General features: G+C 39.4%; 1 protein-coding gene across 1 annotated transcript; it reads left to right on the top strand.

Annotated features, from left to right (window-relative positions):
- Nucleotides 1-57: 57 nt before the first annotated feature.
- KLKB1 (kallikrein B1) lies at nt 58-24,734 on the top strand. Its single transcript, XM_059384013.1, has 15 exons — nt 58-141; nt 729-787; nt 5,595-5,757; nt 7,315-7,421; nt 9,360-9,519; nt 9,924-10,033; nt 13,917-14,076; nt 14,799-14,905; nt 15,066-15,228; nt 15,328-15,440; nt 15,605-15,773; nt 20,228-20,406; nt 21,340-21,435; nt 23,585-23,724; nt 24,248-24,734. Exons 2-15 carry the CDS (start codon nt 730-732, stop codon nt 24,428-24,430), a joined length of 1,908 nt encoding a protein of 635 aa, XP_059239996.1. The 5' UTR covers nt 58-141; nt 729; the 3' UTR covers nt 24,431-24,734.

The raw sequence follows: 24,734 nt of genomic DNA, 5'->3' as shown, positions 1-24,734 counted from the left end.
GTTGGCAGAAAATCAAAGTCAATATCAGAGCCAAGCAAATAACGGCCTGCAGTGCCCCGTTAGGAAAGCTTGAGGACCGTCCATTTTTAAGTGACGAGAGACACCCTCACCTCCAGAGCCATAGAAGAATTGTGCTCTCAGGTAGAGAATTTCTTTTATTCTGATTGCTTCCAAATAGTTTTTTTTTTAATTAAGCATACTTCTACTTTGATAAGAAGCTATCAGTATGTATTCTAATTTCTGGTGTATTTAAGAATATAGGAGAAACTGACATTCTTACATATGAAATCTTTTAGTGTAAGATATTTTAACATCAAAGAGGATATTGACTGCTTAAAAATTTTTCAATGAGCTTTAGTATTTTGAGATATTTTCTTAGGGATTCTGGACTGATATGCTGGCCATTATTTACAATCATTTTCTTTTTGCTCAAATCAAGAGGTTTCACAACTGTTTAATTTCCCTCTCCCAATTCCCTTTCCATAATTATCAATATCAGCGACAAATGAGCTATGAACGCAGTAGTAGTCTAGAGATCTCAGTTTGTATCTTGTGCCAAGTACCTGGCATAAAATATACAGAAAGCGCTTGCTCCCTGTATTGGTAATTATGTGTTTAGACTTGCAATGCGGACATTTATAAGAAGATCTCTATTACCTTAAATGAAGGTTCATGTTAAATATGATCTGTCACCAGCAGGGTCACGCATGTGTTGCTTTCTCTTTTAGGATGATTTCACCCATGCAAGCAGCTTATCTCACTTGCTTCTTTGCTACTGTTTCCTGTGGTGAGTGAATTGTCTCTAAAATCTCAAATTGTGTGAGGGAGAGGAATAGTTAATCAGACATGCCCGACCTGAAGAAAATTACTGAACAGACAGCTTTGGGAAGGAGGCAGATCCAAGAGGTCAGGACACATATCCTTTTAATATCCAGGGGCAACTGCCACTTCTCAGAAGTATTGCCCTTGATGTACGGGCGTGGGAGCCTGGAAGTGAGAATGTCTTTGTGCCTGTGTTAGCAGAAATGGCTGTTGGCAAATGACTCTCTACAAAGCAGATCTTAAACACTCAGCCCTCTATTTTTAGTATCAATATATTTTAAAAATCAACTTTATCTTAATATTTACTGTGTAGGCATTTTGTAATATCTGGATCCAAAACCCAAGTGTTGTAATGGGTACGGGATGCATATTTTTACTCTTTTGGCCACAGGGGAATTGCTTCAGAAACAAAAGTATTTGGTTTAAATTTAAATTAGTAAATCATCCCTTTGACTAATTCTGGTTTGAACACCAATTTTTTTTTAAAGATTTTATTTATTTATTTGACAGACAGAGATCACAAGCAGGCAGAGAGGCAGGCAGAGAGAGAGGAGGAAGCAGGCTCCCTGCTGAGCAGACCAGGACCCTGGGATCATGACCTGAGCCGAAGGCAGAGGTTTAACCACTGAGCCACCCAGGCACCCCGAACACCAATTTTTGAACATATTTCTCTCTCTAGCCATTCTGTTAAATTTTCAGGCAATAAAGACGACTTTGGACCCAGTTCTTTATTAATCATTATAGAATGGCATTTTCTCTGTGCCATCGTTATGGATAGATTTTGAGTCTGTGTTGACTTAAGATGGACACTGCAGTGATTATTTACCTACCTCTCAGATGTATGGTGAAGATAAACACCTCCTGCATAAAGGTTACATTTATAAAGAGATATAATTTTTTTCACGAGGAAGCTCTTTTTCCCCTCCTAAACCAACACCCCTCCATGTCTAATTGTTTTTTTAAGCCATGATCATTAAATCCATTGAATGCTGAAGGGTAGAAACCAGAGATGCTATGGACCATGGCCATTTCAGTTTTATCTTTTTGGCCAAAAAAAAAAAATTATCTTCATGCTAGGAAAATTAGAGGTTCAGGTAAGCAGAAAATGAGAAGTTGCCTATTATCTGTAGTCCTATAATACATAAATGACTACTGTTAAAATATTTTTTAGTCTTTCAGATATTTTTCTCTATGTCTATTTACACATCTAACGAAGATGTTATTAATTATAGATACTTTGTTTATAATTTATGTTACCCATTTATAACTATTTTTTATATATGTTATATTTTTTGGAACTTAGTAATCTTCCCTAGTGATGGTTTTTTGTTTTCTGGGTTTTTTTAGATTTTTATTTATTTATTTGACAGACAAAGATCACAAGTAGGCAGAGAGGCAGGCAGAGAGAGGAGGAAGCAGGCTCCCCGAGGAGCAGAGAGCCCAATGCGGGGCTCGATCCCAGGACCCTGGGATCATGACCTGAACCGAAGGCAGAGGCTTTAACTCACTGAGCCACCCAGGTGCCCCAAGTGATGGTATTTTGTGTGCACATTCTTTTTTTTTAAGGTTTTTATTTATTTATTTATTTGACAGAGAGAGATCACAACTAGGCAGAGAGGCAGGCAGAGAGAGAGGGGGAAACAGGCTCCCTGCTGAGCAGAGAGCCCGATATGGGGCTCGATCCCAGGACCCCGAGATCATGACCTAAGCCAAAGGCAGAGGCTTAACCCACTGAGCCACCCAGGTGCCCCTGTAAGCACATTCTTATACACATATTCAGTTATTTCTGTAGAATAAAATTTTGGAAATAAAAATGTTAGATAGAAAGGTGTAAATAGTTTGGAAGGTTCTGTGATGTACATCATGAAATTATCTTTCAGAAAGGTGATTCTCCAATTAACTCTCTCCACCAGCTGCCAAGAGTGATCTTTATGCCACTTGGGCCAACTCTAGTAGTTTTCTCTACGGCTTGACATATATTCACTTTTCTGGAAACTGTATCCTAATCTGTTTCTGGGAAATTGCTGCCTCCAAGTTTGGGTCTATGTGGCTGTGACCTAAGCTGACCTGAATTAGTAAACAGGGGCACACATCCTGCTGGCTACAGTGACCCGATCAGAGCCAAAGGGTTTCAATAAGACCTTTGCTTACACTTCTGGAAATAAGACTCTCCTTCTTACTATTATTTCCAATTGACTTGAACTATTGGAGAGTGCAAAGCCCCGAGCTTCTGGCATCTTGCCTCTATGTGGAACTTGAGAGCAACAGCAACACCGTGAACAGAGCAAAGGGATGAAGACAAATTGAAACTTGATGGGATCAGCCAAGTACTCTGTCCAGTGATTCCTGAAGCCCAACCTGCCATGGCCTCTGGCTTCCGAACCAATACATTTCATTTATACTAAGTCACGTTGAACTAGGTTTTGTTTTTGGTTGTTTTTGTTTTTGTTTAAATCATTTGCAGCCAATCTACACTGGTAACTTAGATAATTAAAAATTGTTGCTACTCTGGTGAGTAAAATGGCATCAACTGTTTTGACTTGCCTGCATTTATGATACTTTCCATGTTTGTATACTTAGTATTTGCTTGTGTTTCTTTTGTAAATTACCTTTTCATATCCTCTGCCCAATTTAAAAAAAAATGTAGTGGTTTTCTTCTTATTATTGATCATGTAGACTTTTTTTTTTTTTTAAAACAAGAACAAATAACCTGCCCAAAGTCCATGGACACAGGAGGCAGTGTGATATTATTTTATGTGGTGGATAACTTTTATAACAGTGCTTTAAAACACTCTAAAGTACAATACCAACAAGCCTATCTTCGATATCGTCATCACCATTATCATCCTCATTACCAGCTTATGAGCATAAGCAAGAACACCTATTAGAGCTTTCCTCCTAAACTGCTCCAAAGTTGGTGTGTTTCTGGTTGCCCCTTTCCACCCATCAAGTTGCATGGCTGTTCACAAGGCTTGGCTGCAGAAAGGGAACTCCCAGGCTAGCATAGGATATTGTTTGTACTCATGTCTGTGGGGATGGGGGAAAGATGGCTGCTTGGTAACTAGGAATCAGCCAAATACACCTGTTTAAAACACAGGTCACTTTGCAGTTAGTGTTGTCACTGGACCAGCTACTCAGTGTTTTGTGTGTATATGAAATCCAGGCATATACACCCAGCAACTTCTAGGGAATCTCTGCTTTTTTCAAAATATGAAACTTACCCAAGGGTTAGTCATCTTAGCCACATCTCTAAGAGGGAGAAAAGCAATCTTCCTGGGTTAGGTCATCCTAGCAGAGCTCAGGGTTAGACTCCCCAGAGGGGTAGGATAATGCAAAGGAAATTAGTCTTCAGTGCTTAATGAAACACACGTGTCTAAGCTGTCCATTCCCTGAAGGGCAATACAAAAATAGATGTGCTAGGGGATGGGCAGAGTTGCCATTGGGATATCCTGTGGTTAACAGACGGTTGACAGAAAAATGCACTGCCTGAGTTGGAAAAGCTTATTAAGCTGACTTTAAAGTGGGTCTTTCAAGGTAAACTCAAATTCATGTATTAAGTTTTACTTTTAATATATGAAACAGTAGAACAGTAAAGATAGCACTTAATATTCTAATAATATGTGGGATGCAGGGTACTTTAGAACTGTGAACAATTCTAAACAGCAAATAGTCCGGAATGGGTTTTTGATTTAGCATATGCACACATTTGTGTTTGCTTATAGAAACTGAGCAAATAAATGTACTGATCCCAGTAAGTACCCAATAACTCTTGGTTTATTTAAATTAAACTGAGATGAGGAACAACATTTAACATTGCACACTAGAAAAGGGAACAGGACTGGGAGTGAAAAGAGCTAGGTTTCTCTCCTAGGACATTCATTAGCCATGTGGGTTTTGCACAAGTCTGTACTGCCCTAAGGCTCAGTTACTCAACTTCTTTCTGTAAAAACACAACACAACAAGCACAATAGTCAGAGGCATATAATGAGTCTGTCTCTAACTCCCCTTACAGAGATATTTATTATGGAAGGTTTGGAGAAATAGATTCTACATTTAAAAAAAAAATTTTTTTTGTGACTATAGTTGACACATAATGTTAAAGTAGTTGCAGGTATACAACATAGTGATTCAGCCTCTCTGCACATTCTGCTATTCTCACCACAAGTGTAGCTACTATCTGTCGTCATACAACACTGTTGTTAGTATCATTGACTATATTCCCTATGCTGTGCCTTTTATGCCCATGACTTATTTATTCCATAACTAGAAGCCCGTTATATTTTATTTTATTATTTTATTTTTTTAGTAGGCTTCACATTCTAACAGGGAGCCCAGTGGGGGACTTGAACTCGTAACCCTGAGCTGAGATCAAGAGTTGGATGCTTAACCAACTAAGTTATCCAGGGACCCTGCCTGTTTTTTTTTTTTAAGTAACAACATTCTCATAGCACATTAGGCTATAGGGAGAAACCAAGCTAGAATTGTATTTTCTTATGGATAATTTATATGCAAATTATCCTCTGGTTTCATACAAATCAACCAAGTTTTTTATGTAGAAGTACCCATAGACTGACTTTAAATAACATTATACCTTGTTCAAATAGTCACCTTAATATGTTTCATACTTCCTCTGTAATTAAAGTCCTGTTGTAAAGCTCTTTCGGTATTTAGTGGAGGCAGTAAGAAGGCTCAGAACACAGACATATTTCTATCAAAATAATTATTTGCATTCATTGCAAATTAATGCCTTTTTTTCAATGATTGTATCATAGGATGCCTGACTCAACTATATACAAACACCTTCTTCAGAGGTGGGGACCTCACGGCCATGTACACCCCAAACGCTCAACACTGTCGGATGATGTGCACGTTCCATCCTAGGTGTTTGTTCTTTAGCTTTCTTCCTGAAGATTCCACTAATGACACAGACAAAAGGTAAATGCTGTTATGTCATTACTGGAGAAGCCAGACATTTTTCAAAATAGAACCAGTTGTGTGCAAAAAGATATAGATATTGTAGGGTTATGTTTTTCCAATGGGGTCCAAGGGCCAGTTTCACTGGAATCATCTGGAGTGGTTCTTATATTAGCAGATTCTTAGGCCATAGCCTCAGACCCAAATGGTTCAGCCCACTGAACCCAAGTGTCTTGGGCCTGGCAATGTGCATATCAAACAGTTGCTGCAATGACCTAGAGTCATAGACACTAGTTAGGCTTTATCCAAGGCCTCAGGGAGAATGCTTGAAAATCATTGGGTTAAGTGATTGTCTCCAGAAAGGGTCTAAAAATAGGTGACTATTTCTCCTGAGCAAGGAAACTGTGTAAGTCAGGATTATATTTGTGGATAGCACAGGCCTAAGAAAATATAATAGAAGGCAAATATTTTATTGAGAATATTACTGAGTAAGATCCAGAGCTTGTGACCTCGGGAAAGGTCTGTTCAGAAAGGGCCTGTGGGGGCATCTGTGATGTAGAGTGTGTGTGTGTGTGTGTGTGTCTATGTGCATGAGTGTGCACATACAAATATATTATTAACTGGCATTTTGGAAAAGTAAGAGCCCTGAAAAAATAGTCATTAAAGATCTTATTTGGTCATAAAGTTGACTAAGTGTGGCCATGGTTTCATCATAATTTTCTTTTGCTTTGATCAATATCCAGAATGAGCATTTCTTCATTGTTCTTATTTCTGTATCCATAAGTCTATTCTTTTATCTTAATTCCATTTGAATTTAAAGACTAGGAATTAGAGCATCACCCCCAGATTCTACATGTTAAACTTGTACAGAAAACCCAGACTGTGGGTGAGGCATCAACTTTGTTGAGTTAGGTTCTAGAATCCTTATGAAAGAATATCGTTAGGATTAACAGCAGAGATAGAATGAAGTCTACCATTACTGGGAACCAGAAGGAGTTAATAAAAAAGCTGAACACTACAGATAGATCCAACTCTCATGACTGATTTAATTTCTTAAATAAAAACAATGACCAGGTGAGAACATAATTCCCCAAATTATAGGAACACAGGAAAAATCATTACCTCTTTAATATGATCAACTTTCTGTACTTAAAAGTGTTTTTTTTTTTTAAGATTTTATTTATTTATTTGACAGACAGATCACAAGTAGGCAGAGAGGCAGGCAGAGAGAGAGAGAGGAGGAAGCAGGCTCCCTGCTGAGCAGAGAGTCCGATGCAGGGCTCGATCCCAGGACCCTGAGACCATGACCTGAGCCTAAAGCAGAGGCTTTAACCCACTGAGCCACCCAGGCGCCCAAAAGTGTTTTTTAAAAATGAAAAAGAATGCTGAAGTTAGATATTACAAAGACTGTTAGATTTTGTGGACTTTCCTCTAAGTGTGTTCTTTCGAGCAAGTGTCAGGAAAGCTCTATTATTTTCCTTATTCCTGGACATATTTATTAGTTTCCAAAAAACCTCAGATATCTCCTCAATGTGTGTTTATTATTCTACTTTTAACTGAAAGTACTTTTAAAAACAGATTTGGTTGCTTCTTGAAAGACAGTGCTACAGGAACCCTGCCAAGAGTGTCACGGAGAAATGCAATTTCTGGACATTCCTTAAAGCAATGTGGTCATCAAATAAGTGGTAAGCTGTTGATTTCTAGCTAAATCTGAGTGAATAATGGGTTTACTTTAAAATGTCTTCTGCCCAAACTCTGTACTACCTTGGACTTTTGAAGGGAGCACTCAGAAAGATAACGGGGTGGGGGGGGCGCTATTAACTGGTTGTATCCTCCCTCTCCCGTTATCAGTTCCATGCTCAAGGGCCCTATTACTTATGAGGTCAGCACTACAGGGTATGATTTGCCGAAAATGAATACACATTCAAATGGTAGCTGCCCCCTTCCCCCGTCCCTGACTTTAAGAATCTTAAAGAGAACACCGAGGGCCGTCACTCTCCCTGTTTTACTTGAGATAATTTGCACACCTTAACCAGGTGTGATTTTGTCCTTCATCAAGGGCACATTTGGGAATGACTGAAGACATTTTTGGTTGTCACAGCTTCGGGGCTTGCAACTGACATCTGGTGGATAGAGGTCAGAGATGCTGCTAATCATTCCACAAGGCCCAGGGACATCCCCCTGATAAAGATGTTCTGGTCCCAAATGTCAATAATGCAGAAGTTAAGTCCCAAATGTCAATAATGCAGAAGTTAAGAAACCTCATTAAGCCCCCAAACTGAAGGTCTGGGCTCTGTAAATCTTGCTAATGAGAATTATACTTCTTAGAAGAAAATATGAGGACTAAGAGGCCAGGAAATTTAAATTCTGACACTTATTGCTACTAATGTCTTGGGAAACTGTTTTTAATCCTATCCTAATTTAAAGGAGAGATGAGCAATTTCTCCGACATAACTGGTCTATCTGAAAGCGAAAAGTACTAAAAAGATTCAACTGACAAGCTGGCAGAAACTTGAAAGAACCATGTTGTGACTGTCCATCATTGCTATTTTACCTTTACTATTTACAGTTAATTTTGTACTTTCAAATTTCAGATGTTTTAAGGTTTTCTCTCCTCCCTTCCTCTGTTAATACCACTCCCTCAATACACATGTGTGCTTTGTGTCTGCTGTTTATATGGAAAGCTGTCCTTAGTTAGGGACACAGGGATATGTGACTTAGTCAATATGTAGTTTACCTGAGGATGAGTACATGTCCTATGTTATAAGGTCAAATTTGTATCTTAATACAATTTAGGGCAAATCATTCATTTAAGAATTATTTTTAATTATGCTATCATAGCACAAGTTAAAGAACAGTATTTTGCTTTACTCAATACTCCTAGTTATTGTTACTTTTTTCTCAAACTTCATCTTTCAGAACTTGATTTAATATTCCCTCCTAACTCTCCCCGAGTATCTCAAATTAAAGTGAGCAATTACTCTCAAGGACATAAAGTCCCCAAACTCGGGACCAGTTTTGGTTTAAAACATTTATAGGTAGGTTTATAGCTTTGCACTGATCATAAAGATATGTTTTTACTTTGTAAGTGTCCTATCCCAGCTCAGCTGGTTTCTTTTCTCGTGCGCAGCAGAATTGGAAAGACACTTCATTTCTAGAATCTACAAAGTCCTATGTGCATGAATCACTGTGAATTATCCACTGCCTTGCCCACCTCAATATATTGTTTTCCTACTAGTTTGTCGAGGACACATGAGTTTGTTTCGATTGTGCTAGATCCCTAGCACAATCATCAGGGCCCTCACTATCATTGCCTTGTTTCTCTCTTCCATTGCTCATTGATAATTTCAGGGTGAAATATTACTTATACAGTTTCATATACTATACAGTTTTGGAAACAAACCCTTTCCCCCTGCTTCTCAGGGCTAGTGCTCTGAAACATTCTGGAATGTGTTTGATAATGAGTTTGATAATGTCGTGATGTAACAAAAAACCTAAACCTTGTAGTTAAAAGTGCAGTTGTGAAAAGCAGGACGGGATCCTTTGAAAGTACCCTGACTCAATGATCATGTACTTCTGGAAGGAAACTTACTAAATTTTCTCTGTGCATTTTATTTGTACAGCTTGTTACCGAGACATTCATAAAGGAATTGATATGAGAGGAGTTAATTTTAATGTCTCTAAGGTAAAAAGTGTTGAAGAATGCCAAAAAAAGTGCACCAATAGCATTCACTGCCAATTTTTCACATACGCCACTGAAAGATTTTATAGTGCAGAACACCGGTAAGTAACATGCAGAGTGTTTGATCTTTCGGGGTTCTTTTAAGATTTAATGGTACTCTCTGTAACTTTTTTTTTCCCCCGGTGGAAGACCAGACAGGGCCTTCAGACCTAACCATTTTGCTTTTTTATTTACTCTGTTTTGGTGTCATTTTGCTAAGGAGAGTAATTTCCATTGGTTGGAGAGTGAGGGTTTGGTTGAAAAATGTCGCCCATCCCATTCTCACCATAACCTTCCTAGTGCAGAGCAGAAAAATGTCTCTTTGACATGGGCCAATCAGCGTCAAACTCAATTTTCTGATTGTTTTATTTCCCACTGACCAAGGATTATTTCAATGCAAAAAAGGATTGCTACACATGTCTTTGCAATTTAGGAAGAGAAGTTAACTTCCTTTCTTCACATTTAGAAACAGCTGCCTTTTAAAGCACGGTCCAGGAGGAACGCCCACCAGTATAAAGGTGTTGACTCATGTGGCATCTGGATTCTCTCTGAAGCCCTGTGCACTCTCAGAAACTGGTAATTCTATGGCTACTTTTTCTTGTGTGATTGTAGTAGGCAGAATTGGAGTCCCCCAAAGACAGCTGTATCCTAATACCCGGAACATGTGTCTATGTTACATTACATGGCAAATGGGGCTTTGTAGATGTAATCAAGCTAAGGATTTCGAGATGGGAGATTATTCCAGATTCTGTGAATGGGCCCGATGTCATCCCAAGAGTCCTTATAAGAGAAAGAGGAAGACAGAAAGGTCATAGTGAGAGAGAGAGAGTTTTAAAGAGGTTACATTGTTGGCTTTCAAGATAAAGAAAGGAGCCACAAGCCAAGAAACACAAGTGCCTAGAAGCCGGGAAAAGCAAGGAAGTACGTCCTCCCGAATGGTTTGCCAAAGGAACAAAGCCCTGCCGATATCTTGATTGTAGCTGGGTGAGACACATTTCAGACTTCTGACCTTCAGAATGGTGGGATACTAAATTTATATTATTTGTAGGCACTGCACTGGTGATAATTTATTACAGCAGCTCTAGGGAACTACAGCAGTGACATTGCGGAGAAAACCGTAAGATCGTTTCTTGGTGGTGTCCATTGCGTAGTGAAATGACTCAACACAATGATCAAGAAACTGCTATAGTTTCAGACATTTAGGTAATTTCAATTCAGTTATCCAGAAAATTGTCATAACCTTACACCTCACTTAATTGTCAGCATGTCCACAATAAGATGTTACTGAAACTGAATCACCAATACTCAATGCTACACAGTATCCAGCATCAACTCCTGCCTAATTCTGCAGCAGATTCTGGGGAGGACTCACCCCCAGCCCACTCCGAGGGAGATCGGGAAGTTAGCAACAGGGTATCTCTTTTCCGATTTGTTTCCATTATCCTCTGGTCCTTACCTGCCAGGAATCAGTGTTTTCCAGCCTTTGACAGGGTTTTTTGGGAGTGCTGGGCATGGCTTCAATGTGCAGACAGGCATTTCGCAACTTTGCCTTGGCCTTTGCTTTTTGCTGACCCCAGGTGCAATGTCAGCTAGCCTGAGAGTTTAGAACTTTCTCAGCTCTTTCATGGACATGTGCACAGTCCTGGTCATGCACATAGCCCTGTACTTACATATGGTCTTCTAATACCCAGGAATGTGGTAAATAAATACTTACCACCATCCTCTTGCCCTTCACTTTCCTTTTAAGACTTTTGTCAGCTTATTGTTGGCTCCAGCAATTCCTGTTGCCCTAGGAAGCTGCAGTGCTACATAATTGGCACTTTTTGTTTATTTGTTTGTTTTTGACAAACACGTACAAGGAAAAAGCTATTAATACTGAAGGAAGCTCTGAGTCATGTCAAATAAACTCAATCCCTGTGAGTGGAATTCTCCTGAGAATTTCCAGACAGGTCAAATAATGGTTTTAACTGGGGATGGGAATGGGGCCTTGGAGTAGCCCCAAACCCAGTCTGGCCCTCTAGGGGTGCTGGACTACTGGCTGGTTTCCAGCATGATGGTGGGGCTGCTTTCAAGGCTTCCATGGTGCTGGGAAGAAGAGAATGGGAACAAGGCAAATGAAAACCCCACAAAACTCACTGTTCTTAGAGAGATTCAGTCATTTTTCTTGAACAAGTGCTCCTTGGACTGTTATAATTTGATTAATTTTGATTAATTTCTAGAGCTCTGAAAACATTGATTTTGACAATTTTGCCCGTGCTCCCATTTCTTCTATGGAGGTGAGGATTTTCAGAGGACCTTCCTCTGCCATTTCCACTCACATCCTGTGGTGCTTTTGATAAAACAAAACAAAACACACGAAACCAAAAAACTAGCTTTAAAAAAGAGAATGGTTCTTAACAAGTTAGCTCCTGTGTTTTTGTCATCTGGCTGGGCCAAGGAGTGACCAAAACATTGTATACAGCTCATGTTGCATATGTGGTATGTAGCAACGGTCAACCCTGAGCATTTCAAAAGGAGGTAGCCAGGAGAGTAAGATACCTAGAAGTAATGGAAAACACAAAATCGCTAGAGGGACCGGTTAAAGGCATTTAAGCTGAAAAAGATAAGGATGACTGTCTTAATTTTTGTTTATAGAGGCTTTCATTAGAGAAAGGATTAGATTAATCTGTGTGGTTCCATTAGACAGATTAAGGTAGATTCTCCTATGAAGAAAATAGGAAAAACATACCTAACACCTAGAATGGTCCAGCAAAGAATTGGGCCTTGCCATGAGGTAGTGAGCACCTCATCACTGTGAATATCTTTTTTTTTTTTTTTTTAAAGATTTTATTTATTTGTCAGAGAGAGAGAGAGAGAGTGAACACAGGCAGACAGAATGGCAGGCAGAGGCAGAGGGAGAAGCAGACTCCCTGCCGAGCAAGGAGCCAGATGTGGGACTCGATCCCAGGACACTGGGATCATGACCTGAGCTGAAGGCAGATGCTTAACCAACTGAGCCACCCAGGCATCTCTCATCACTGTGAATATCTTAGTAAACGGTAAAAAACTTGTTGGGGACATCCTTCAGGGGATATAGTTGTAGGTTGGCATGGTGATCTGTAAATTCTCTTCCAGCTTCTAGAGTCTGTGTGTGTTGTTGTTGCTGTTGTTTTGGAAAGATTTAACTAACTGAGGCCTAATTTCCTAGACTGCCCCTATGTAGGTATTATGTCATGGAGGTACATTATCTTGATACAACTATGTTCATTTAAATTAGTACTCTTTTTGTCCTTCCTATGCTATCATTATTCCATAATTTAAATAAAATTTGGGTAATCAAATTGAGTAAAGTGAGTAAATAATAAGAACACAAATGAAAGTGTAATTAAGACATAAGATCAGAGGTAGAGGTGGCTTAGTTGGTTAAGCATTCAACTCTTGGTCTCAACTCAGGTCGTGATCTCAGGGTGCTGAGATCGAGCCCCATGTCAGACTTGGTGCTCACCATGGAGTCTTCTTGTCCCTTTCTCTCTCTCTTTCATCAATAAATAAAATCTTAAAAAAAATAAGATTAGGGGTGCCTGGGTGGCTCAGTCATTAAGCATTTGCCCTCAGCTCAAGTCATGATCCTGGGGTCCTGGGATTGAGCCCTGCATCAGGCTCTCTGCTCAGTGGGGAGCCTGCTTCTCCCTCTCCCACTGCCCCTGCGAGTGTTCCCTCTCTCACTGTCTCTCTCTAATGAATAAAAATTAAAAATAAATAAATAAATAAAAAACAAGATTATATGTGGAAAATGAAAGTGGGCTTTCTCCTGTTCTAATTTCAATGGGCCCATGGCATTTTTCTTAGCTACCTGATGTTTTTGTTAATCTGTTTTTATCAAAATCTTTTTCATAATATTCAGGAAAATGGAACACAAAACCTTATCTCCTAAAATCTGGAATTCAGGGTCAGGGTAATAGAAAGAAAAGCTGAGCGTATGCTAAGTAGCCTAAATATTTTACATGAGTTGGGATGGAGTTGAGAGCCTAGGTCGAGGTGTTTCATTTCTCTGATATAAGAATATATCTCTTATCAGATTTAGACCAATTTTTCCTTCTTCCAAATGGCAAACAAGTCTGAGGATATTTTATTTATTTATTTATTTACTTATTTTTAAGATTTTATGTACTTGACAGAGAGAGACACAGTGAGAGAGGGAACAAAGCAGGGGGAGTGGGAGTCCTGCTGAGCTGGACTGCCCGATACAGGGCTCGATCCCAGGACCCTGGGATCATGACCCAAGCTGAAGGCAGATGCTTTAACGACTGAGCCACCCAGGCACCCCACAAGTCTGAGGATATTTTAACTGACACTTTTTCCACTTAGGATATCTGGTACTGTAAATAACAGTCATAATCTCCTTAGCCGTGATGACAAAGGACATGTCCCTTGAGCGTCGCGTCACCTGCTGAGGGCTGTCTTCCGTCTGAGTTTACAGGTTGCCGCATGGACATTTTCCAGCACCTCGCATTTTCAGATATGGATGTCGGCAGAGCTATCACCCCTGATGCTTTTGTGTGTCAAACTATTTGCACCTACCATCGCAGCTGCCTCTTCTTTACATTCTACACAAAGGCGTGGCATCTGGAACCACAAAGGTGAGTGAGACTGTATAACACTTGCTCCTGCCTGTCATCACTGTAATTTTATAGTTCTGTTCCTTTCCCTCCGAGCACTTGAAGCCACGGGTGAAGGAGGTACTTTCCGGCCAGGTGTAGATGAGTTAAGAGCTGAGCCGTCTTTCCCACCTACATTCTCTTCCTGAAACATAGCATTGGATTTATGGGAGAAAGGATCAGATACCTTTCCAACTGATCTTAATATTTTGTCTTATTAAATTGAAGTAAAAACCACTCAACTGGCAGCATAGCCATTAATGTCGTCTCTGATTGCTGTGTTTCAGAAACTAGAGCCCTAATTATCCTGATTGACCTCTTTACCCTCTGATAACTTGCCCTGGTCCTTCTACACAAAGACAGACCTAAGAGAGGGATGCATAGTTATACAGTAGCCCCCAGAATTTGGTCTTGGCTCTTTTTTCCTTTTCTTTTTTCTTTTTCCTCTCAATGAGAAGGTGGAACTTTAACATTCTTTCCTTTCCAGGTTATCTGTGCCTATCAGTTTTCTTCAGAGGGAGATGTGGCTTGGTTTACATTTAATCTCTGTGATTTATTACAGTCCTGTGGTGTGCTTCACTTTGAAAAGAGTTTCTCAGAGAAATGAAATTTGCAGAGGTGCTTTCCAAAATACGATGCGCTTTTGTATTTGCCTTTAATGCAGTTTTGTTACTTTCTCTTTTACTTTTTTTTTTTTTTAATAGAAATGTTTGTGTTCTTAAGACTTCCAGAAGTGGGACACCAAGTTCCCCTACTCCTCAGGAAAACACCATGTCTGGATATAGCCTTTTAACCTGCAAAACCTTGCCTGGTAATGTGATTCAATAATAATAGTACATAAAATGTGATACACTTTACGATCTTCTAACAAGTAATAGCAATGAAAACAGTCTTCAGTACCAAAAACCTGGATAAGTGTGGGTTTATTGCTGTTTTCATTTTATAACTTTTTACATCTCTAATTCACACAGAGCCCTGTCATCCCAAAATTTACTCAGGAGTTGATTTTGAAGGGGAAGAACTGAACGTGACCTTTGTTGAAGGAGTGAATGTTTGCCAAGAGACTTGTACAAAGATGATTCGCTGTCAGTTTTTTACTTATTTTTTACGCCCAGAAGACTGTAGAGGAAAGAAGTTAGTGAACATTTATTTTTTAAAGACAGTCAGCAAGACAATTTCATGAATTATCCCCCTCTGTGAAGGTTTAATCTTTATATCGATCATTTTATCTAGGTGCAACTGTTCCTTACGATTATCTTTGGATGGTTCGCCAACTAGGATTACGTACAGGACACGAGCGAGCTCTGGTTATTCTTTGAGGTTGTGTAAAAGTGGGGGTAGTTCTGGTAAGTAAGTCTCACTTTTTCATGGAACTGTCAAGGGATGTCTGTGTTGTCTCAATAGCTTGCTTGTTCTTAGATAATCGAATTATGTATTCTGTTTTCCTTGGCTGAGGTGAACTCTGACTCACCTTGAATTCCAACCGTTAAGGTCAAGACTCTCTTTTTAGTTTGCACAACAAAAACAAACACACGCATTGTTGGAGGAACCAACTCTTCTTGGGGAGAGTGGCCCTGGCAAGTCAGCCTGCAAGTGAAGCTGAGAGATCAGAGCCACCTGTGTGGAGGGTCAATCATTGGACACCAGTGGGTGCTAACTGCTGCCCATTGCTTTGATGGGTAAGTTTTGGATGCATTTTATCCAGGTACCCTTAACTTGCAAATTTGTTTGGAAGAATCTGTGATTGGTGTCTCGATCAGCCCATCAGTGTACTAATCAAAGACATGTTAAAGTAAGGCTGGTATTCAAATTGTTGAACAACTCATAGAGTCTGAGCACTGAATGAACTGACCCAGCAGAACACAGTGTGGTCTGTTCACAGGACTGACACTCTCAGGAGAGGATGTCACTCCTGCTTTAAAGAATAAGGAAAAAATGCCCACTTCCTGCCACCTGCATCTGCCACTCCCCAAGTATATTCTTCAAAGACTTAATTTCCAGGGTAATAGAGATTTTACTTCCAGCTCTTCGATTCACAAATGCACTAAAGAATAGTAATAGTGAAAACAAACAAACAAACAAAAAAACAAATTTATTACCCTATATATTTCAGTGGATAAAATCCGATATGATATTTCTTTTTTTTTTTTCGATATGATATTTCTAAAACACTTCAACTTTGTAGTTAAAACAGGACTTGAGTCCCAGCTCTGTCACTTATTAGAGGTCTGACTGACCTTGGGCGATTTGTAAATCTCTCTAAGCTTTATTTCCCGATCTGTGAAATATGAAAGGAATGATATCTAATTCATAAGGTTATGAGAAGGATTAAGTGACACACTTAAAGACCTATACGTGGAACATAAAAATTACAAAAAAAATAAGCTATGATTAAATAAGAAATGTTAACATGGACAAAGCATAGGAATAGCAAGAAATAATAATAGCCCTAAAAATAAAAGATACTCAGTTTTTCTCAGAAAGTTGTTCCCCACTGCCCCATAAAATTCTCCCTCTTCCCCTGACTAAATAAAAGATTAGGGCTCTGGTTGCCGTAGGTCAGGGTTGGGCATCCGGCCACTGAAGTATATCAGAGTCTGGGACATGGCGGCAGACGAGCCTCCTTCCTGGTTTCCGCATTGCTTCATGGGAGCTCCAGTCAGTGGCCCTGCTCCACAAGGGGAAAGCTATTGACTTGGTAGGAAAGACTCTGGGAAGGAGAATATCGGGTCCTCTTTTTACCGAATGTACCCCAGTTTAGGACCAAGACTTTTCATTCTTTTTCTCCAGCTTTAGCAAGTGTAAATTTAAGGTTTATGATGTAATGCTTTCATATAGGCATACACTGCAAAATGATAACTGTAGTAAGGTTAGTTAAGACATCCACAGACCCAGCACCAGACATGAATCACATTTTGTGAATGTGGTGAGAACTTTCAAGATTCACACTCTTAGCCACGTTCAGATATTTCAGGTATGGTTAACTGTGGTCACCGTGCTGCACATGAGGTCTCCAGAACTTATTCACGTTATAACTGGAAGTTTGTACCCTTCACTCATTCCTGCCACGACACTCCCCTGACAACCACCAGTCTGTTCTTTGCATCTGTGAGTTCAGTATTTTAGGTTCCTCATATAGGTGAAAACATGTAACATTTGTCTTTCTCAGTCTAATTATTTCATTTAGCATAATACCCTCAAGTCTCATCCATGTTGCTGCAAACTGCAGGATTTGCTTCTTTTTTATGGCTGAATAATATTCCATCACACACACACATAGAGGCTTAAATACACATATGTGTGTATATAATACATATATGTATATCTCATCTGTGTGCATATGTAGGCACTGTACATATTATATCACATTTTCTTTATTCATTCATCCAGTGATGAACACTTAGGTTGTTTCTGTGTCCTGGCTATTATAACGAATGCTGCCATGAACACAGGGGTACCGATATCCCTCAAGGAAGTATCTTCATTCTCTTTGAATATACACCCAGAAATGGAATTGCTGGATCTTAGGGTAGTTCTATTTTTAAATTTTTGAGGAACCTCCATATTGTTTTCTATAGTGGCTGCTTCAATTTATATTAAGAATTTTCATTCTCAAAGGCTCAGTGTTGTTGAGTTTATAAGAGATAATATACATGGAAACACTGATTTAATTGAAAGAAAACCACCTTGCCCCTAGCTGCATGATTTTCTCTAGAATTTTATGCAAATGTTTTTTGCATCTCTCAGTGATGATAAAAATATTCAAATCTTTACCACAAGATAAGACTTTGCTATAGAAATAATTTTAGATTTACTTTGTATGTATTCATATTTAAAAAAATTAATTTAGAAGCACTTGGGTGGCTCAATGGTTAAGCGTTTGACTTTGGTTCAGGTCATGATCTCAGGGTCCTGGGACTGAGCTGGGCATTGGGCTCCACACTCAGCAGGGAGTTGGCTTGTCCCCCTGCCCCTCCCGCTGCTTGAACATTCTCTCTCTTCTCTCAGATAAAGAAATAAAATCTTTTAAAGAATAATTAAGTAAAAAGAATTAATATAAGTTTTCACACTCCTCAAAATATATTTTATTATTTTTTATATTTGTTTTTATGTTTTATTATAATATGATTTTGATTTTTGGCCATGCCATGAGATGTGTTTTGTTTTCATTAAATATATAAATAATTTTCCCTAACAGTCCAAGGCAAACAGGAGGATTGGCAGTTTGAATGAAGGGTCTTCTGAGAAACCCACAGGCTGGTGGCTTCAGCTCAGGGTGTTAGGTTCATGGGGAAGCTTGTCACTCGTCCATTTTGCAGGTGGCTTTTCTGCATGTCAGGACTGGGCTGTCTCCAAGATGACAGGGGTGGAGAATCCTCTAGGTTCTTAGGAAATTTCACTCTGCTTCTCCTGCCCAGTGGTCTTTGGAGGGAGACTCTGTATTCCTCAGCTTGGCCTGACAGAAGCTTGTGATTCTCTGCTTGACTGCTACTGTCTGAAATCACCGTGGAGCTCCTCTCAGAGCCCCATGCCTGGTGCTCCCACTCACCTTGCTGCAGCCAGAGGCCTAGACAGAGAATATTTATTTATTTATTTGTGTTTAAATTAACATATAATGTATTATTTGCTTCAGGGGTATAGCTCTGGGAATCATCAGTCTTACACAATTCACAGCACTCACCATAGCACATACTCTCCCCAATGTCTATAACCTAGCCGCCCTTTTCCTATACCCCCACCCCCCCACAACCCTTTGTTTCCTGAGATTAAGAGTCTGTTATGGTTTACCTCCCTTCCCAGTCCCATCTTACTTCATTTTTTCCCTCCCTTCCCCCCATGACCCCCCACCCTACCTCTCAAATTCCTCATATCAGAGAGATCACATGATAATTGTCCTTCTCTGACTGACTTATTTCACTTAGCATAATACCCTCTAGACCCATCCATGCCATTGCAAATGGCAAGATATCGGGGTTTTAATGACTGCATAGTATTCCACTCTGTATATATATACCACATCTTCTTTATCCATTCATCTGTTGATGAACATCTAGGTTCTTTCCATAGTTTGGCTATTGTGGACACTACTGCTGTAGACATTGGGGTGCACGTGCCCCTTTGGCAACTTCTTCCTAAAACATTGCCAAAGGCAAGGGAAGCAAGAGCAAAAATGAACTATTGGGACTTCATCAAGATCAAAAGCTTTTGCACAGCAAAGGAAACAGTCAACAAAATAAAAAGATAATGGACAGAATGGGAGAAGACATTTGCAAATGACAAAGCAGATAAAGGGCTAGTATCCAAAATCTGTAAAGAACTTATTAAACTCAACACCCAAAGAACAATCCAATCATGAAATGAGCAGAGGACATGAACAGACATTTTTGTAAAGAACACATCCAAATGGCCAACAGACACATGAAAAAGTGCTTAACATGACTCAGCATCAGGGAAATAGAAATCAAATTCCAGTCAAAATGGCTAAAATTAGGGGCGCCTGGGTGGTTCAGTGGGTTAAAGCCTCTGCCTTCGGCTCAGGTCATGATCTCAGGGTTCTGGGATCGAGTCCCGCATCAGGCTCTCTGCTCAGCAGGGAGCCTGCTTCCTCCTCTCTCTCTGTCTGCCTCTCTGCCTACTTGTGATCTCTGTCTGTCAAATAAATAAATAAAATCTTTAAAAAAATGGCTAAAATTAACAAGTCAGGAAGGAGGATGGTGAGGATGTGGAGAAAGGGGAACCCTCCTATGCTGTTGGTGGGAATGCAAGCTGGTGCAGGCATTCTGGAAAACAGCATGGAGGTTCCTTATTTATTTATTTATTTATTTATTTTTAAGATTTTATTTATTTGAGAGAGAGTGAAAGAGAAAGAGAGAACACAGAGGGGTTAGTAACATTAAATAGCTACATAAATGTACATTTCAGTGTTTTTAACTAAATCTTCAGAGATTCAGTACTGCAGCTGGTGGTGATGACAAACTGCAAGGAAGAAAAATTAGTTAAGTCAAAATATGCCGTGGTAGTATTTTCTTCCCAGAAAAGTACTATTTTCAAAAGGTGAAGTTGAAAGGAAAATGGGCCAATATCAAAGGCTAGTCTTTCTGGTTTCACATAGGTCTTTATTTTTCCCTCCTAGGCTTCCCTTGTCGAATGTTTGGCGCATTTATAGTGGCATTTTAAAACTGTCAGAGATAACAAAAGAAACACCTTTCTCAGAAATAAAAGAGCTTATTATTCACCCAAATTACAAAATCTCAGATGGCGGTGGTCATGATATTGCCTTAATAAAACTCGAGACTCCTTTGAATTATACGGGTATGTATAATTCAAGCTATACAGCCGGGTTCAGTGGTTTTAATTTCACATCAACTTGAACAAGAGGGCAGAATCTGGAGAGATTGTCTTTATTTTCTGCTTGGTGGTGTTGGAGGCAAGGCGAGGAGTTGCCAAGGGGGACAACACCTGTGACTTGGATAAATCTCTTCTGTTTATGGGGGAAGAAATAGTAATTGGTTTCTTCAGGTAGGAATAGAAAGGCATATACATTATTGAAATAATGCACATGGCCATTTGGGAAGAATGGCTCCCTTTGACAAGAACAGTAGGACTACCATTGCTTTGGGCATATTAAGAATGCATGAAGGCAAGTAGGCCTCTAACTTGAGTAGAGACACCGATGCAGCAGGAACTCTAGGAAGCAGGTAGTCTGGTGGTGGAAGACAAGGCCTCTGGTACAAGGCACTACAGTTGGCTAATGCCCACTGTGTCAAGTATCATTTCCACGACCTCAGGCAAGTTGTTTTTACCTCTTTGCTCCTCAGATTTCCTCATCTGTAAAATGAGCATGATAGTCACCTGTTTGTTTTAAAAATTGTCAGTTAATAATTTAAGTACTTAAGCAGCACTTAAAATAGTGCCTCTGACAATGGAGACACTTTGTTATTACTTTTAAAAGTATCACACACAGGGTAAAACACACAAACTTCTAAATGCTTTTGACAGAAATGTGTGTTCTGAGTTTTAAGATTTAATCCAGAAAATTTGACACGCAAAATGTCATGTGAAAATGAGTCTGGTAAAGAGAAATTTTCTTGAATCATTGACCTTAGCAACTGAGCAGAAAGTGAAAGGGTGATTTTTCTTGGTGCTACTCTATAGAAAGAGAATATGGGAAAAAGAAAATGTGTATTTTGGGTCAATATCTGTAACTTTATTTAACCAAACTCTAATCTCAAAATTAACTTTCAGAATTCCAAAAACCAATATGCCTACCTTCCAAAGCTGATACAAATACAATTTATACTAATTGTTGGGTAACTGGATGGGGCTTCACAAAAGAAAAAGGTACAGTATGGCATTTTAAATGTTGTTCCTAAGACAAGTTTTTTATGTTAAAGTACATGGAGGGATTTAAGTCAGTGTGTGTGAAATTTTCTCCAAACTCATGACCTTTCCAGTCTATCCATTCCCAAATATTTCCTCAGTGATTTCTGAGATGTATTTTGGTTTGGGTCTGGAAAACTTTAGAGGTAACCTTTTAAGCATCTTACTTAATAATAAAGATCACTTGTTTGACTTCATATAAAGGACTGGTCCCATATGGGGCTAACAAGATCACTCAAGATTGTCCTGTCCTCACTATTCATAATGTTCCCATCTCTCAGTGCTGTTTCTCTGCCTTGCTACTGAGCGCCAGGAATATAGGCAGGCACACCGTCTCTCTTTCTGGAAGGTTCTAAATCTTTTGTTGTTTCATGCATCCTTCCTGCAGTCCGATGAAGCTGATGAGCCCCTTCTGTAATGGTGCTTTTAAACACTTAAAGAAAATACCCAGAAATAGGAAGGAAACCAGTGAAATTGCAAATAGGGTTATCAAAATACTTTTAAGAGATGTGACATGGTAATAAATGAGTTTCTTTACTAATATGTTAAATAGCAAGTGTTTCAAGTAACTACCACAATTTTGAAATTAACTGATATTTTCCGTTATTGGCCACATCTGTCATGTGAGAATATCATGACTGTGATGCAAAAGTATCTGTGCTCTCGGCTGATGGCAAAGTCATCAAAGTCACTGCTGATTCTGCCTTTTTTATTGCCTGCATTCATAACTGAAGGTAGCGTTAGGCTTCAGTTGGAGACGGTAAAAATAAAGATGCATTTTCCTCTCCAAGTTTATAGAGCGAGTGAATTCTTTCTGTGGACCCCAGTTTAAGAACCCCTGACCCACGGGTAGTTGATTTATCTCATTTGCCCTTGAATTTCCCAGGAAACAGACTATTCTCCCTTTCCAAAATTTTGTTCCTGATAGAGACTATAAGGGACAGTATAGGCATCATTCTTTACATATTTAGGCTTGTCAAGCTCTTTCCTTCTTGCCTAATGTAGTCCTTTATTCAAAGAATTCAAAATTTTCAAGTTTTTGACTAGAACCTTAAGACAGGAGGACATTTTAAGAGTCACCTTAACTAGGGCGCCTGGGTGGCTCAGTGGGTTAAGCCGCTGCCTTCGGCTCAGGTCATGATCTCAGGGTCCTGGGATCGAGTCCCGCATCGGGCTCTCTGCTCAGCAGGGAGTCTGCTTTCTCCTCTCTCTCTCTCTGCCTGCCTCTCTGCCTACTTGTGATCTCTCTCTGTCAAATAAATAAATAAATAAAATCTTAAAAAAAAAAAAAAAAGAGTAACCTTAACTAAACAAGGAAAGTTCCCAATGTATGTTCAAGGGGAACCCAGACACCAGTAGAAATTCATTTATTTGTAAATAAATTGTTCTTCTTGAAAAATACTTGCATTTACTCAAAGAACAAAATGCTCCTCTGTTGCCAGAGGTTCGGTGGGTGTTTTTCCCCCCAAATCATGTATTTTTAAATGATCATGTTGAATATATAAAACAAAAACTTAAAGGTAAGGACTTCCAGGTTTGGGGTTGGAGGTGATAAGAGGGAATTTCTGAGAGACTTCTTTTGAGCTAGGAGGATAGCAGAGAATCTGGAAGCAAAGTCTTTGGTCAGCCCGAGGAGCTGGGGTGGTCCTAACATTGCACAGCACAGGCCAATACATGGCATGCGCTCTCTCCCTCTCCCTCTCTCTGCTTCTCAGTTTCTTTCTCTTTTACTCTCTCTCTCTCTGTTGGTGTGATTAACTCTACTTTTTCACCCTTACTATATATTTTTTTAAAGATTTTTATTATTTATTCACAGAGAGATAAAGAGCACAAGTAGGCAGAGCGGCAGGCAGAGGGAGAGGGAGAAGCAGGCTCTCTGCTTAGCGGAGAGCCTGATGCAGGGCTCGATCCCAGGACCCTGAGACCATGACCTGAGCTGAAGGCAGAGGCTTAACCCACTGAGCCACCCAGGCATCCCCACCCTTACTATTTTTATCATAAAAAAATGACCTTAATGAAAGGTTCATTCTTCTGACTTGTTTTAAGACTTTTGTATTTTCATACTCATTGTATTTCCTCTTTCTGAAGTTTCATATTGGCTACTTCCTAGGGGAAATCCAAAATACTCTGCAAAAGGCAAATATTCCTTTGGTACCAAATGAAGAATGTCAGAAAAAATACAGAGATTATGAAGTAACCAAACAGATGATCTGTGCTGGCTATAAAGAAGGAGGGAAAGATGCCTGTAAGGTAATATATTCAATTATGAAAAAACACACAGTGGTCTGCTTGAGAAAAATCAACCGCAAAATATATTCTCCATAGTATATTTCATTATATTTTTCTTTAAAAATTCAGAGCCAAATAATCTGACAATTTCCTATGTAACCTTTGATGAACTGAATATACATGTATATAATTTATGTTATATTATATTATATTATATTATATATGTATCTCACAATCTGTGCAGAAGCACACTATATTTAAGGGAGCACCATTGTACATATAATAGTACTAAAATATTAGAGCATTAGATATATTTGATATTGAGATCATGATGTCAACATTTCCTTGTTGGACTAAACAAAAAATACAACCACACATTACTGAATTAAATTATTTTCATCACGTCCAATAGCTACTGAGGAATGGAAGACACCTGAAGAACTATAAGGACCTGGATGTGTGTGTTGTGTGCAGTGTGACTAAAGAAGTTGAAAGGCACATCTCTCAAACTTTCTATTTTATTTTTCCACCCACTGTGACACAGGGAGACTCTGGCGGTCCATTAGTTTGTAAACACAACGGAATCTGGCATTTGGTGGGCATCACCAGCTGGGGTGATGGCTGTGCCCGCAGAGAACAGCCAGGTGTCTACACCAAAGTTGCGGAGTATGTGGACTGGATTTTAGAGAAAACACAGGTCAGTGACGGGCACACCAGTCTTTGGTGAAGACACCAGCATGAAGAAGCTTTCTAGCAGTGGGAAAGAGCCCAGTTTGTAGTGTAAGTTTTGCAGGCTGGGTCCAAGCCAAATAGTGAGCCTTGGGGCACTTGTCTGCAAAAACGCAGAGAGTGGTATCTCCTTCCTGTCCTTGTCATAAGGGCAAAAAGAGACAATGCACTCAGTGCTGCTGAGAGGAAAATGTTGTGTAGAGGCATGCTTTAGACATTCAGTAACGATGCTAATAACAGGCGACAACAACTGAACATCTCCAGGATTATTTGTTGTGAAATAAAATGGCAAAAGAATGTGA

This window comes from Mustela nigripes, chromosome 18, assembly GCF_022355385.1.
Source record: "Mustela nigripes isolate SB6536 chromosome 18, MUSNIG.SB6536, whole genome shotgun sequence".
Classification (NCBI taxonomy): Eukaryota; Metazoa; Chordata; class Mammalia; order Carnivora; family Mustelidae; genus Mustela; species Mustela nigripes.
This window is presented reverse-complemented; position numbering and strand designations above follow the sequence as displayed.